Source organism: Cololabis saira, chromosome 8 (assembly GCF_033807715.1).
Source record: "Cololabis saira isolate AMF1-May2022 chromosome 8, fColSai1.1, whole genome shotgun sequence".
Taxonomy (NCBI): Eukaryota; Metazoa; Chordata; class Actinopteri; order Beloniformes; family Belonidae; genus Cololabis; species Cololabis saira.
Window position 1 is genome coordinate 39,940,157 of NC_084594.1, and position 13,201 is coordinate 39,953,357.

Consider the following 13,201-nt stretch of genomic DNA (forward strand, 5'->3'; position numbering starts at 1 on the left):
TCAAAAAGCTTTAATGGTCATGAGGAGTATATATGGGACACATACATATGTATGCATTTACACTCACCGGCCACTTTTTTAGGTAAAATAACTGGTCCAACTGCTCTTCGACGGAAATTTCTAACCAGCCAATCACATGACAGCAAATCAATGCAATTAGGCACGTAGACATGGTCAAGAGAAGAAAAGAAACAAAAGGCAGATGAGGAGAGAAGAGATGAAAAGGTACAGAAAGAATTGAATGACATCAAAGAAAAAGATGAAGAACATCTTAAAGAAATGGAAAGAGGATGGAACAAAAGAAAGAAAAGTTGGTGAAGAAGAAAAGTTTGTTCAGCCAGATTTTGTCCGTTATTTATGTCTGCAAACATCTGAATATTGTGCAGGAATGATTCACTTCTTGATCTGGAAGCTTATGTCTAGTTGGTGTGTAGAAAGAGGATGGATAAACACGGCCGCTATGAAAGTAGAACAGAATCAACCACAATGATCACATTATCCTTCTATAAAAGTTGCTTAATGGTTCAGGACAAACGTTGACATTAAAAGTGTTTTGTCTGATGAAACACATCAAAAATGAACACAGATCATTCCACTGAGCCTCCGATTTGTGATTTTAATGTTATGGTGTCATTTTGAGCCGTAGCTCCCGGCATAATTACAATCTAATCTAAAGGATTGACATCATGAGACATGTAGCATTTACTACAGGTAAATTGTTGTTTTAACTAATAAAATCTTACATTTTAAAAATGATGAAATGTCCTTTTACAGAATCAACATTAGAAGATGAAGTGAAACAGAATAATTTGTGCTGAGAAAGCTCACTCTTTCTGTGTCCAACACATCAGCAGATAACGTTGTAAAATAAATGTAATTATCAAGCTGCAAATCAAGAGCATATTGATCTGAAACACTGACGAGGAAAAGCACACATTACTACCTGTAAAAGCTTCTCATCATTTCAGAGGGACACTAAATAACTCAAATCCAACATGAACAGTGACCTGACAGCTGATGTTTTGGACATGAATGTTTATTTTGGCAGACGGGCTTCAAGCAGGAAAATGTTCTTTTAAAAGTTTGATGTTGGCTCCCTCTGATGGTTTTCTATGAACACTGCAAACACACAGATCTGACACACGATCGTCAATCCTGGAATCAGAATAAAGACGTTTCCAGAGGAGTCAGGGGTCCGTGGTCCACAGAGATTAAAGTCAGGAGGTGTTGGTCTTTTGTGGATTCTTCGTTCAGGTTTTACTGTAAAAAATGGTGGAAGCGGTTGAGAACAGGTGTGATTTTGTTCCAGTGTCCTGCTCAGATTATGTTTCACCACCATCCTGCCCTTTTAAATATTTTCTGAACACAGAGCCTCCAATTTGTGATTTTAATGTTATGGTGTCATTTTGAGCCGTATCTCCCGGGATTATTACAATATAATTTCACCCAGATCCTGATACAGTTTATTAACAGTTGGTACGTGGAGATTAATCGGGAAATTATAACTTTCATGGCACATTTTCCTTCTGGGAGTTTTCAGTGAGTCTGGCGGTTCCTTTGTAGGTCAATGTCTCGAGTAGGAAAACCAAGTCACTAACACTAACCAAGTCTCCTGCATGAAACCTTTTACTTTGAAGAAGGATGTAAAAAGATAAATTCTCTTTAAAAGGTTCTCTCAGAACATCTTACAGAAAAAAGCAAAACGTTTCCTTAACTTTACTGTTTAACTGGGAAAAGAGAAAGTGTGCGTCTCTGTTAGAAGGATGCAAACTTTTATCCTCAAATGTGTTTTATTAAGACCTCAGGAGATGTTGTCAGCTTTTGAATATGGGGCAATTTAAATTACTGTATTATCATAAGTGATATATTTAATCAGAGATGCCGATGTACATGAAATAAAAATATGATTCTTTAAAATATCAAATTAAATCTTTAGATAAATGAATTAAAATAAATCTAATACATTTCAAACTAATGCCGTTAGTGCCTCAGTTGTAGTTGGGTTGAGCGTTCACGTAAACAGCAGCATTCAGACTAAACATGTTTATGTTAGTATTTAACAGGAAGGCCTGCTGTACATATCACCTCCATCTGGGTGTAACAGTGTTGTAAGTTTCATGATCCTGTTTCTTGTGTTTGTAAAATAACTGAAGAAAAGTAAAACAAATATAAGTAGAGCAGATTTCTGAAAATGCAAATATAAATTGGTGTATTGGAGGTTAATTTGACAGAAAACATTTCACTGTTTGAAAAGTTTACAAAGTGTTCAGATGAAGTAAATATTGCTAGTTAAGCTGACTTTATCCATTTAATCAATAGTTATAAGAGACCGTGTTTGAGGAGTAGGTTTGTCTGCAGAGTCCTCCCTGCAGAGGTTGAAATTAGGCCTAACAGTGTAGCCCCCCACCCATAATCCTGCTGCAGACACACCTGTACAGGAGCGTATAAAGACCCTGGACCGGACTGAGCAGACATCAAGCTCCAAGGAGTCTCTCCACACCTGAAGATGAGTCCCTCTGCCAGCCTGCTCCTGCTGCTCCTGCTCGGCCTCTCTCAGGCTCAACCTTTCCAGGAGGATGAAGGTTCAGGTGCAGAGATGGCAGAAGATGAAGAAACGGAAGTGGACATGACCACCCAGATTCTGACCACCAATAACGCCACAGAGGAGTTCCTGCTGGAAGGAGACCTGGTGGCTCCCGTTACCAGAAACGCCATGAAGTGCTGGTACAACAGCTGTCTGTGGAAAAAAGCCTCCAATGGCAAAGTGGTGATCGCCTACACCATAAGTTCTCAGTTCTCCGGGTACGAGAGGCAGACGATCGAGGGCGCCATGAGGGCCTTCAGCCGCACCTGCGTCCGCTTCACCCCTCGCAGGAACGAGAACGACTACATCAGCATTGTGAACAAAGGCGGATGCTACTCCGCCCTGGGCAGACAGGGAGGCAGGCAGGAGCTCTCTCTCAACAGGGCGGGCTGCATCTACGGTGGCATCGTCCAGCACGAGCTCAACCACGCTCTGGGCTTCCAGCACGAGCAGACCAGGAGCGACCGCGACAGCTACGTCAGGATCAACTGGCAGAACATCATCCAGAAGAGCGCCTACAACTTCCACAAGCACGACACCAACAACCTGAACACGCCCTACGATTACTCCTCCATCATGCACTATGGAAGATTCGCCTTCTCCGTGGGCCGGGGGAGGGAGACCATCACCCCCATTGGAAACCCCAACGCCCGGATCGGCCAGAGGAACGGTCTGTCCCGCTGGGACATCAGCAGGATCAACATGCTCTACGGCTGTTAGCAACAATATCAGATGAATAATGATGTATGAAATGCTCAGATAACAGGATGTGATCCCGCATGACCAAAATATTTGAAATAAAAGCAATGCAAAACAAGGGCTAGCTGTTCTTCTTCTTTTTTTCTGCAGAAGTGTATTCAGAATTTTGTCTACTTTTCAATGATATTTGAGGGTTTTTTACAAGAAAAGTGAAAAACTTAAAAAAGTCTCTGCAAACGGAGACTTGATTTTTAATCTGAAGTAACCTGCAAGTGGTATCTTAATGAACCAGGGGCGGATATACAGGGGGGAAGGGGGGGGCAGCTGCCCCCCACTACAGAGTCTTGTCCCCCTGTTGCCCCCTCATTTTAATGCTACTCTGACTATTCTGTTCAAAAGTTCCCCAATGCATTTAAATACTACCAAATAAACTAAGTATAAGTATTGTTCAGTAGGGTTTTCATCATTTCTCTTACAGGATATGTTGGGACAGGGAAAGGGCGAGTACTGCGAGCTATTTACTCTGAAGACGCTCATCCAGGATACTGCATCACTTCTGCAGCCTCGTGCAAGAGTTGGTCACACACGAAACCTAGACTAGACTGAAATATATCCAGGAGAATTAAGGTCTACGAAAGAAAGTAATTCAGTCAGGTTAATTATAAGAACAGTCTTAAGATAAATTAAATTATGTTAATTTATATGTTTTACTTTTTATTTTTTGATCATACATTATTTTTTATGATTTTTACAAATCTTGAACAGGCCATGTCAGATACAAGTGTAACAAAGATAGTGCAGAGCAGCAGATACTGGATCCTCTTTGGATCCTCTTTGCTTTGACATTCGTAGCAGCTCTATTGCTCCAGAATTTGTGTGTTTTGATGAGGATCAAATTTGAACACATCTGGGACCTACAGCGGCACAATGATATAAATGACAGCAGTTTGTCACACTGCGTCATTGTGTCTCATACCAACCAATCAAACTTTACTTAAAGCACTTTTCATGCAGTTTGTGCTACATGAGCTTTACAGAATTATAACCAAAGATTCACGAGTTTTAGTAGATTCACAAGTACTCGTTATGATTTCTAGAAACAGAACTCCATTTCTACTTTGTTTGCTGTTAAATCAGCACAACAAATGACACAACACTGACTATAATCATCAGAAACACGCTGTTGGAGGGGACAAGTCCATCTGGTGTTGAAGAGTGAACACGGCGCGTTGATGCCAGCCTCATGTTGCATGTGGAAGATGTCATGTGGTGCTTTAACATGTTACATTTATAAAATCTGTAAAAGCTGTAAAGATTATATTCACCAATCTTAATTTCACTCATTAATGTAAAAGGATTATTTTTTTATGGTGGGCGGGGCCACGTTGACCTGGAGTTCTATTCAGTTCAGTGCTCACAAAGGTTACCATAACAACATTCTATTGTACACATCAAAGCACCGGTGCAGCATAAATACCTGAAACTCTGCACAGAATCGTAGTCTCTTGTACCTTCAAGACACTTCCTGTTGCGAGCCTCTGTAACAGAGTTGGAAAATCCCACTTTAATCATTTTTGTTTTCAAATTCTATTTAGGGATCTTATTTATCATTTATTTATTTTGTTGAATGTTTGTGAATTTTATCTAAATGTGTTGTTTTATTTTATTGTTATTTTTATTTGCGTCTTTTGAGGAAACTGCGTTTTTGGCTGTACCCTCTTTTTGTACCTCCTGGGCTTCCGTAGTGCATTACTTCAGCTCCTCAGTGCTGCGTTGCTCTGATGAGTGTAAGTTGTGTTGGGAACTGCTGCTGCTTTTCTTAACAGATTTTTTTAAGAAATTATCCATTTATGTTGACATTTTTGGCACATATTGTATACCACTGACATTACGTGGCTGTTTTGTGTTGTTTTGATGATTTAATATGCTTTTTGTGGATGTTTTTGTTTTCGCGCCCTTTTTGTACAGCGGCGGGCGGTGACCGGTTTAAACCAGTAGGGGGCAGTATAAACCAGACGGCGCTGCAGAGACTGAGTGTTCACTTTCCCGTTTTTGTTTTGTTTGTTCAGGGAGCAGGGGCCTTATGTACTAAGAGTGCGGCGCACAAAAAACGTGCGCCACTTTCAACGCTCACGGTCGGATGTACAAAGAATGACGTGAACGTAGAAAGCTGCGGTCCGGCACTCCCACATTAAGGCTTTTGTACGCACTTTTCTGAGGTTCTGTCCGTTGGCGACACTCACTGGTGATGCAGTGAAGTGCAGAATATGAGGAAACTTAACGTCAACAATAATTTCACGACCACGTGAAGGACACGACAGTCCCGACATCACCAGATAAGTTACACGAGAGTAAAGCTGCAACAATCTCACAATCAACCACATGATCTGAACATACAACTAAAGGAGCTCAACGATGGAACCCGCAAATCCTGATGGAGCTTTGGCTCCGTTAGAGGAACCTGCTGATGCAGGATCAGGAGCGAGTCCTCAGGCACCAGACTGATCTGCTGGTCCAGGACTGAGACTGGACCATCAGCTGGTTCAGGTACCAAGAGGATCCTCCTGGATCTCTGTCCTGAACTGGACCAGCTGCTCCGGTTCAGACCAACATGATGCTTCAGCTGGAGCTGCAGATCGGACATCTCTGTCACCATGACGACCGTATATGGGATGAGTACTGAAGATTAAAGCCAGACCCTAAACATCCCATAACTGTGTCTGGACAGAAATACATTAACATTAATTTTGAAGCAAAAACCGGGTCTTGTGCCAAAAAGTGATTGTCTGCCAGAATCTGATTTCTTCTGATTTGTGGCCGCGGGAGCACGCACAGCAGCCCGCTGAGCGAGAGCGCTAAACCGTCAGATTTCAGATTATGAAGCTCAAGAATGAGATCAAGTCATATTTAGGCAGAAACAACCTTTCATTAACTGTATTTGGCCTTCAATCAATTTTTGGCAGGTGAAAAGACCCATTTTCAGGGGAGAAATCAGATTCTGGCAGGCAATCACTTTTTGGCACGACACCTGTCCCTCCTCCTGCGGATGCAACACTCCGAGTTACAGCAATTTTGCTCTTTATTTCTCACGTTTGCACCTCGATAATCCCGTCGGCACAAATTGTCTTTATTTCTGCAGCAGAGGAATCAGATCGTAATGCTTCATGTTTTAAATATAAATGTATTTTGTTCACATTGTTATTCTTATGAGAGAGGTGATCGCGGACATCCATAATGTGTAAGACTCAATAAACGTGTACATTGGTCTTAATGCGTTATTATAATATGCATGACAATAAAGCAGAACGAGGAGCCGTTTTTCATCTAAAAAAAAATTCTGGTGTCGGATCTTAAAATACAAACAAGAAAAGCAGAGTGTAATGATGCACTAAAGCTGCCCATAAACATTCACAAACCCGTACGATCATAATAAAACCAAAACTCTTCACCGAACGCAACGCAAAGCAAAGAACACCATAATGTAGGTGTCAAAGTGAATCCCAGAAGGGCCGGTGTCCTGCATGTTTTAGATGTTTCACTGCTTTAACACACCTGATTCTAATTAATCATCGTCACCAACTTGTCATCAAAGTCTGGATAGTTCTGTTGATGACACAGTCACTTGTATCATGGTGCAATGAAGCAGGGAAACATCTAAAACCTGCAGGGACACCGGCCCTCAAGGACTGGAGTCCGACACCCCTAAATACCCCAAAATGAATTATTTATTCCAGCTCAGAGCATTTTCTTGTTAGGATGAGCGGTTTTTAATGGATAATTATCTTCATATCATATTCAAACATATATTTGAGGGAGGAGACAAGGCGGAGTGTTGTGGTCCCGCATGTGCGCTCAAATCCACGCTGATTGGGATGTACAGAGAAACCTGCGTGGATTTGGGCGAACGCACAGCTTTGTACATATGAATTTTTGCGGTCTTGTTAATTCCACGCACGGATTCACGTTGAAATCCACGCACTCTTATTACATGAGGCCCCAGGAGTTTAAAAGAGGGTCCAGAAGACTTATTCTTGTATTTTTCTGTCTTCTGCAGGTATGTTTCCTTTGTCAAATTAAGTGTTTTCATTGTGTTTACCCCATATATACGGTGTTTTGTTTTGATCGTTGGGTATCACTGTTCCCATATTGGCTGTTATAATTTAGGATTTATTAATTAAAAATAGTATTTTCCTTTCTGTTTTGGTAGTAGTTTGATAAAGAGGAAAATCAATTAAATTGGTGTGAGTGCTGTGTTGCTCTGATGAGTGGAGCAGGAGTTTAAAAGAGGGTCCAGAAGACTTATTCATGTATTTTTCTGTCTTCTGCAGAATTAAATGTAGCAAAACCAACTTATGACTCATCATTTCTTGCAATGGATCCAAACCTGTTTCACCTCTCTGGTGGAAACCACGTCCACGACTCGGAAAACACCTCAGAAAACGCTTCAGAACCTCAAACCCACATTTCCTACCGTGTTGATGGCAGAAATGTCTTTTAGAGGACGTCCAAGACCCAGACAGGGATTTGTGAGCTCTCCCAGCGATGGAGCTCAGTCCCGGGTCTCAGATGATCTCGGCCAACTCCAAATGGAGATCAAAGACTGCAGAAGAGAAAATGCTTTCCTGACCAACTACAACAACAAACTGGAGTTTGAACTTGTAGATCGTGAAGAGGAAATGGAAAGAATCATGTTGATCAACCAGAACTTGGACTCAAACAGAGCTGAACTGAGAGAGCAACTCCAGCAGCTGCAGGAGGAGAATAAAACCCTCCAAGAGAAAAAACTAAAACTGGAAGAGTACAAGATGGAGATCCATCTCCAGCAGAAGCAGGAACAGGAAAAATCCTGGTTCCGGCTGAAGGAGGCTCTAACCAAACTGACAAGTAAAAGGCAACGGTTCGGCGGCTTAGCTTTACATGGGGTGAGACGTAATTAGCGGAGCTCCTGCAGAGTTAATTTTAATTCAGCATTTATTGGCACTTTTTGTATCACTCCCACGGCTTTGGTTTTAACTAACCTATTTTCAACGCGGTTACTTCGACGACTTACCACGGAAATGCCTCCAAAGTCCATCAAAGCGGGGAATAACCCTCCAGCTAACCCGCGGCCTGCAGCTCACGCCGTCTCCTCGCCCCGCGGTGATTCCCCTCCTCCGGAGAGCACCTGCGCAGCGCAGGTTCCAGCTGCGGAGTTCAGCCGGCTTAAAACCGAACTTTTCTCCGCTCTTCGCAATGATGTTGCGACTGTATTTAGGTCAGAGCTTCAGCAAGCACTGAACGAGAATTTAACGTCCATTAAGTCCGAGCTGCTTTCCCTTAAAGCTGATCTTTCTGGCAGTATTTCCTCCATGAAGGCGGACGTCGCGGGTCTCGCAGCCACGGTCGCTGGGATCGAGCTCTCGCTCTCAAGCTGCTCAGATGACATCGTTGCTCTCCAGAAAAAAGTTGATCACTTGTCGAAAGAATATGTGAGGCTGGAGGACAGATGCGAGGATTTGGAGTCAAGGTCCCGTCGGCAGAACCTACGGATTATTGGCGTCCCGGAGGAGGATCCTGACTCTTCATCTGCAGCCGGGGTTTCCAGGCTCCTGGCGGAAGCCTTCTCCCTCGACGCAGAGCCGGTGGTGGACAGAGCCCACCGCACCCTCATGCCGAGACCGAAGACCGGGGAGCGGCCCCGCGCAATAGTGGCAAGGCTCCATTATTACACCGACTGCGCTGACATCCTGAGAAAGGCGAGAGAGCGGCAGCGGATAAAAGTCCGGGGTATGAGCATCTCCGTGTTCCCGGATCACACAGCCAAGACAGCGCGGGCGCGCGCTGCCTTTAATGACGTGCGCCGTCAGCTGCGGGAGATTGAAGGAGTCCGGTATGGATTGCTGTATCCCGCCCGGCTGCGTGTAACCCATGATGGCCAGCAGCGTGACTTCACGTCGCCAGATGAAGCCCTGGCATTCATCAGGAAAATAAAAAAAGTGACTACCAGCTAATTTTCTGGGACGATTTATCCAGGTGCTGTCCATGCGGGACTCTGGCCCGGGGTGAGTGAATGAGTCAATTCAGAAAATGGGACTTTATGTCGTAATTTTTTTTTTTTTTTTTTTTTTTAATTTATTTATTTATTTTTTTATTTATTTATTAATTTTTTTTTTTTTTTTCTTTCTCTTCTAACTATCAATGGGAACAACGCTGTTTAAAATTGAAGGCCTAATCATTTCTCTGGTATGATGCCTTGATTAGAAAATATGCACACACCCCTGTCTTTGCTTAAATTGTGTGCATGTGTGTGCGTGTCTGTGTGGGTGTGCGAGTGCATATATGTATATATCATTGTTCTACAGGCCAAAGATCTCCTTAATTTTAATTAACGTTTGTTGTTACCCTGACAAGACAGCGATCGTCAGAATGGCTCAGATTGTTGGTTTCATATGCCTCCATGCGGGACTCTGGCCCGGGGTGAGTGACTGAGCCAATTCAGAAAATGGGACTTTATGTCGTAACTTTTTTTTTTTTTTTTTTTTTTTTTTATTTTTTTTTATTTATTTATATATATATTATATATATATATATATATATATATATATATATATATATATATATATATATATATATATATATATATATATATATATATATATATATATATTTTTTTTTTTTTTTTTTTTCCCTCTCTTCTAACTATCAATGGGAACAACACCGTTTAAAATTGAAGGCCTAATCATTTCTCTGGTATGATGCCTTGATTAGAAAATATGCACACACCCCTGTCTTTGCTTAAATTGTGTGCATGTGTGTGCGTGTCTGTGTGGGGGTGCGAGTACATATATGTATATATCATTGTTCTATAGGCCAAAGATCTCCTTAATTTAATTAACGTTTGTTGTTACCCTGTTAAGACAGCGAACGTCAGAATGGCTCAGATTGTTGGTTTCATATGCCTCATATTTTATTTTATTTTTTTTTTAAGGTTTTAACTCTGCAGGAGCTAATTCTGTTTTCGTTTTTGTATCTAGCTTTACAGTCGAAAGCATCTCCTTTCGAGAATGGCTTCCTTTGAAGCCAGCACGGCTGTTTCCATCGTTTGGGGATGGGATCATCTAATGTGCGTTGGGTGGGTGGGCGGGGGTTATGGGATGTTGGCTTTTTGTCTCTGTAGGTATGTATATACTCCTGAGTTTTGTTTGTTTTGGTTTTCCCTTTTACCTTTTTTCCTTATATCTCCTCTGGTGGTGGGTGAGTCGGTCTTATTTTCTCTCAGAGAATGCCTATGAGCGATCGTAATCTGCGCAAGCCTGATACTGGATCAAACATTACATTCACTAGCTGGAATGTTAAAGGTGTGAATAATCCAATTAAGCGATCAAAGATTTTTTCACATTTGAAACGCTTGGACACTGACATAGCTTTCCTTCAGGAAACTCATTTGCGAAATAAAGATAATTTCAGACTCAAACGAGCTTGGGTGGGTGATATTTTTCATTCAAATTTTGATTCTAGGTCTAGAGGAGTAGCAATTTTGATCAACAAAAGAGTCAATCTCTCAGTCTCCAGGACAATATCTGATAAGAATGGTAGATATCTTATTGTTGCGGGCACTCTATACTGTAACCCTGTATTGTTGGTGAATATATATGCCCCTAATTTTGATGACCCCAATTTTACGGATAGGCTGTTTGGCAACCTCCCTTTCTTAAATACGCATATTACAATACTGGGCGGTGATCTGAATTGTGTTATTAATCCTTCTTTGGACCGTTCGAATCCTCGTACTTTGACTCAATCCTCTATGTCAAAATCTATTACCGACTTTACAGTCAAGAACGGGCTTGTTGATCCGTGGAGGTTCTCACATCCTGGAGATAAGGAATTCTCTTTTTTTTCTCAAGTACATCAGTCATATTCACGTATTGACTATTTTTTTGTTGATGGCTCTCTTCTCCCCAAAGTTACTTCTATCGTATACCACCCAATTGTTATTTCGGATCACGCCCCTCTAACTTTGAATATAACATGGTCTGAGCGCCCCCGTTTTTCTTCTCCCTGGAGGTTTAATCCATTGCTTTTATCCGACGATGCATTTAATGTTTCTATATCTGCTTCAATAGATGATTTCATTGCATTAAACAAAACAGACTCTACCAGTTTTTCGCTAGTATGGGAATCACTCAAAGCATATTTGCGAGGACAGATTATCTCTTATTCAGCATACGCCAGTAAAATCCGCAGGGCTAAATTACAGGAGCTCACATCTAAAATTCAGGACACAGACAGACTAAACTCAGTTAACCCAAGTCCGAGTTTACTGAAACAACGGCTTGATTTGCAGTCAAAATTCGATCTTATAGCGACAGCCGATTCTGAACGGCTCCTATTACGCGCTCATGCCAACTATTATGAACACGGCGATAAACCAAGCAGGTTATTGGCTCACCAATTAAAAAGGCAAGCAACGTCGAGACTGATTCCCAGCATTAGAGATTCTAATGGCACACTTACCACCGATCCAATCGCCATCAACACAATTTTTAAGTCATACTACTCCTCTCTCTATGAGGCAGAATCTCCACTTGACACAGCAGAAATGACCTCCTTTCTTGATAATATCACTGTCCCTACTATTAATTTGGATGTGGCTAATGGCCTCGATGCTCCTTTCAGCTTGCAAGAAATTGCTGCCGCCATTGAAGCTACGCAAAGCAACAAGGCCCCTGGTCCCGATGGGTTCGGAGCTGAGTTTTTCAAAAAATTCAAAGACAAATTAGCCCCCCTTTTACTTTCAATGTACAATGAGTCCCTTGATCATGGCTCATTGCCTCCCTCTTTAATGCAGGCGTCCATTGCCCTCCTTTTGAAGAAGGACAAGGACCCTGAATCATGCACTTCTTACAGGCCCTTGTCTTTACTGAATGTGGATGTCAAAATTTTAGCCAAAGCACTAGCAATTCGTCTTGATAAGATCCTTCCTAGCATCATATCTGAGGAGCAGAATGGTTTCATCAAGGGACGCCAGCTCTTTTATAATGTTCGTACACTTCTTAATGTGATTCTCTCTAAAGATTCTTCTCCACTCCCTGAAGTTGTTATCGCAATTGATGCTGAAAAAGCGTTTGATCGTGTCGAATTTAACTATCTTTTTGCAACACTTCATAAATTCGGATTTGGACACAGGTTTATATCGTGGATTAGACTTCTTTACACTTCCCCTCAGGCCAGCATTCACACCAATGACAACTACTCCACTTATTTTACATTATCACGTGGCACGAGACAGGGCTGCCCTCTCTCCCCTTTGCTATTCGCTCTATCCGTCGAACCACTTTCAATTGCTCTAAGAACTCTTCCTCTATTTCGCGGAGTCTCTAGGTCCAATGTGGAACTCAAATTGTCACTTTATGCAGACGACCTCCTTTTATATGTATCTGACCCTTTAACCAGCATCGCACCAATATTATCTCTGTTGAAGAATTATGGATCCTTCTCCGGCTATAAGGTCAATCTTAACAAGTGTGAATGCTTCCCCATAAACTCCTCTGCTTTACAACTCAAACAATCTGATATCCCCTTTAAACTCAGCCCGTTGGGCTTTAGATACTAGGGATTAATGTGACCCGCACTCTGCCCTCTCTTTTCACCGCTAATTTTTCCTCACTGGTAACTCAAGTGAAGGCGGACTTACAGAGGTGGAACTCCCTACCACTGTCGCTGATAGGAAGAATTAACACAGTGAAAATGACTGTATTGCCTAAATTTCTGTTTTTGTTCCAATGCACTCCTTTATTTCTACCAAAATCTTTTTTTAAATCACTTGACCAAATTGTTTCCAACTTTTTATGGGCCGGTAAGACACCCAGAGTGAGGTATTCGCTTCTCCAAAAATTTAAATTTAATGGGGGTCTAGCACTACCAAACTTTATGCTT

The 13,201-nt window shown here is 41.8% G+C and overlaps 1 protein-coding gene across 1 annotated transcript; it reads left to right on the forward strand.

Moving 5' to 3' along the window:
* The first annotated feature begins 2,482 nt into the window (after positions 1–2,482).
* On the forward strand, positions 2,483–3,397 carry LOC133449551 (high choriolytic enzyme 2-like). The gene has a single exon (XM_061728713.1). It carries the CDS (start codon positions 2,507–2,509, stop codon positions 3,302–3,304), a length of 798 nt encoding a protein of 265 aa, XP_061584697.1. The 5' UTR covers positions 2,483–2,506; the 3' UTR covers positions 3,305–3,397.
* The last annotated feature ends 9,804 nt before the right edge of the window (positions 3,398–13,201 follow it).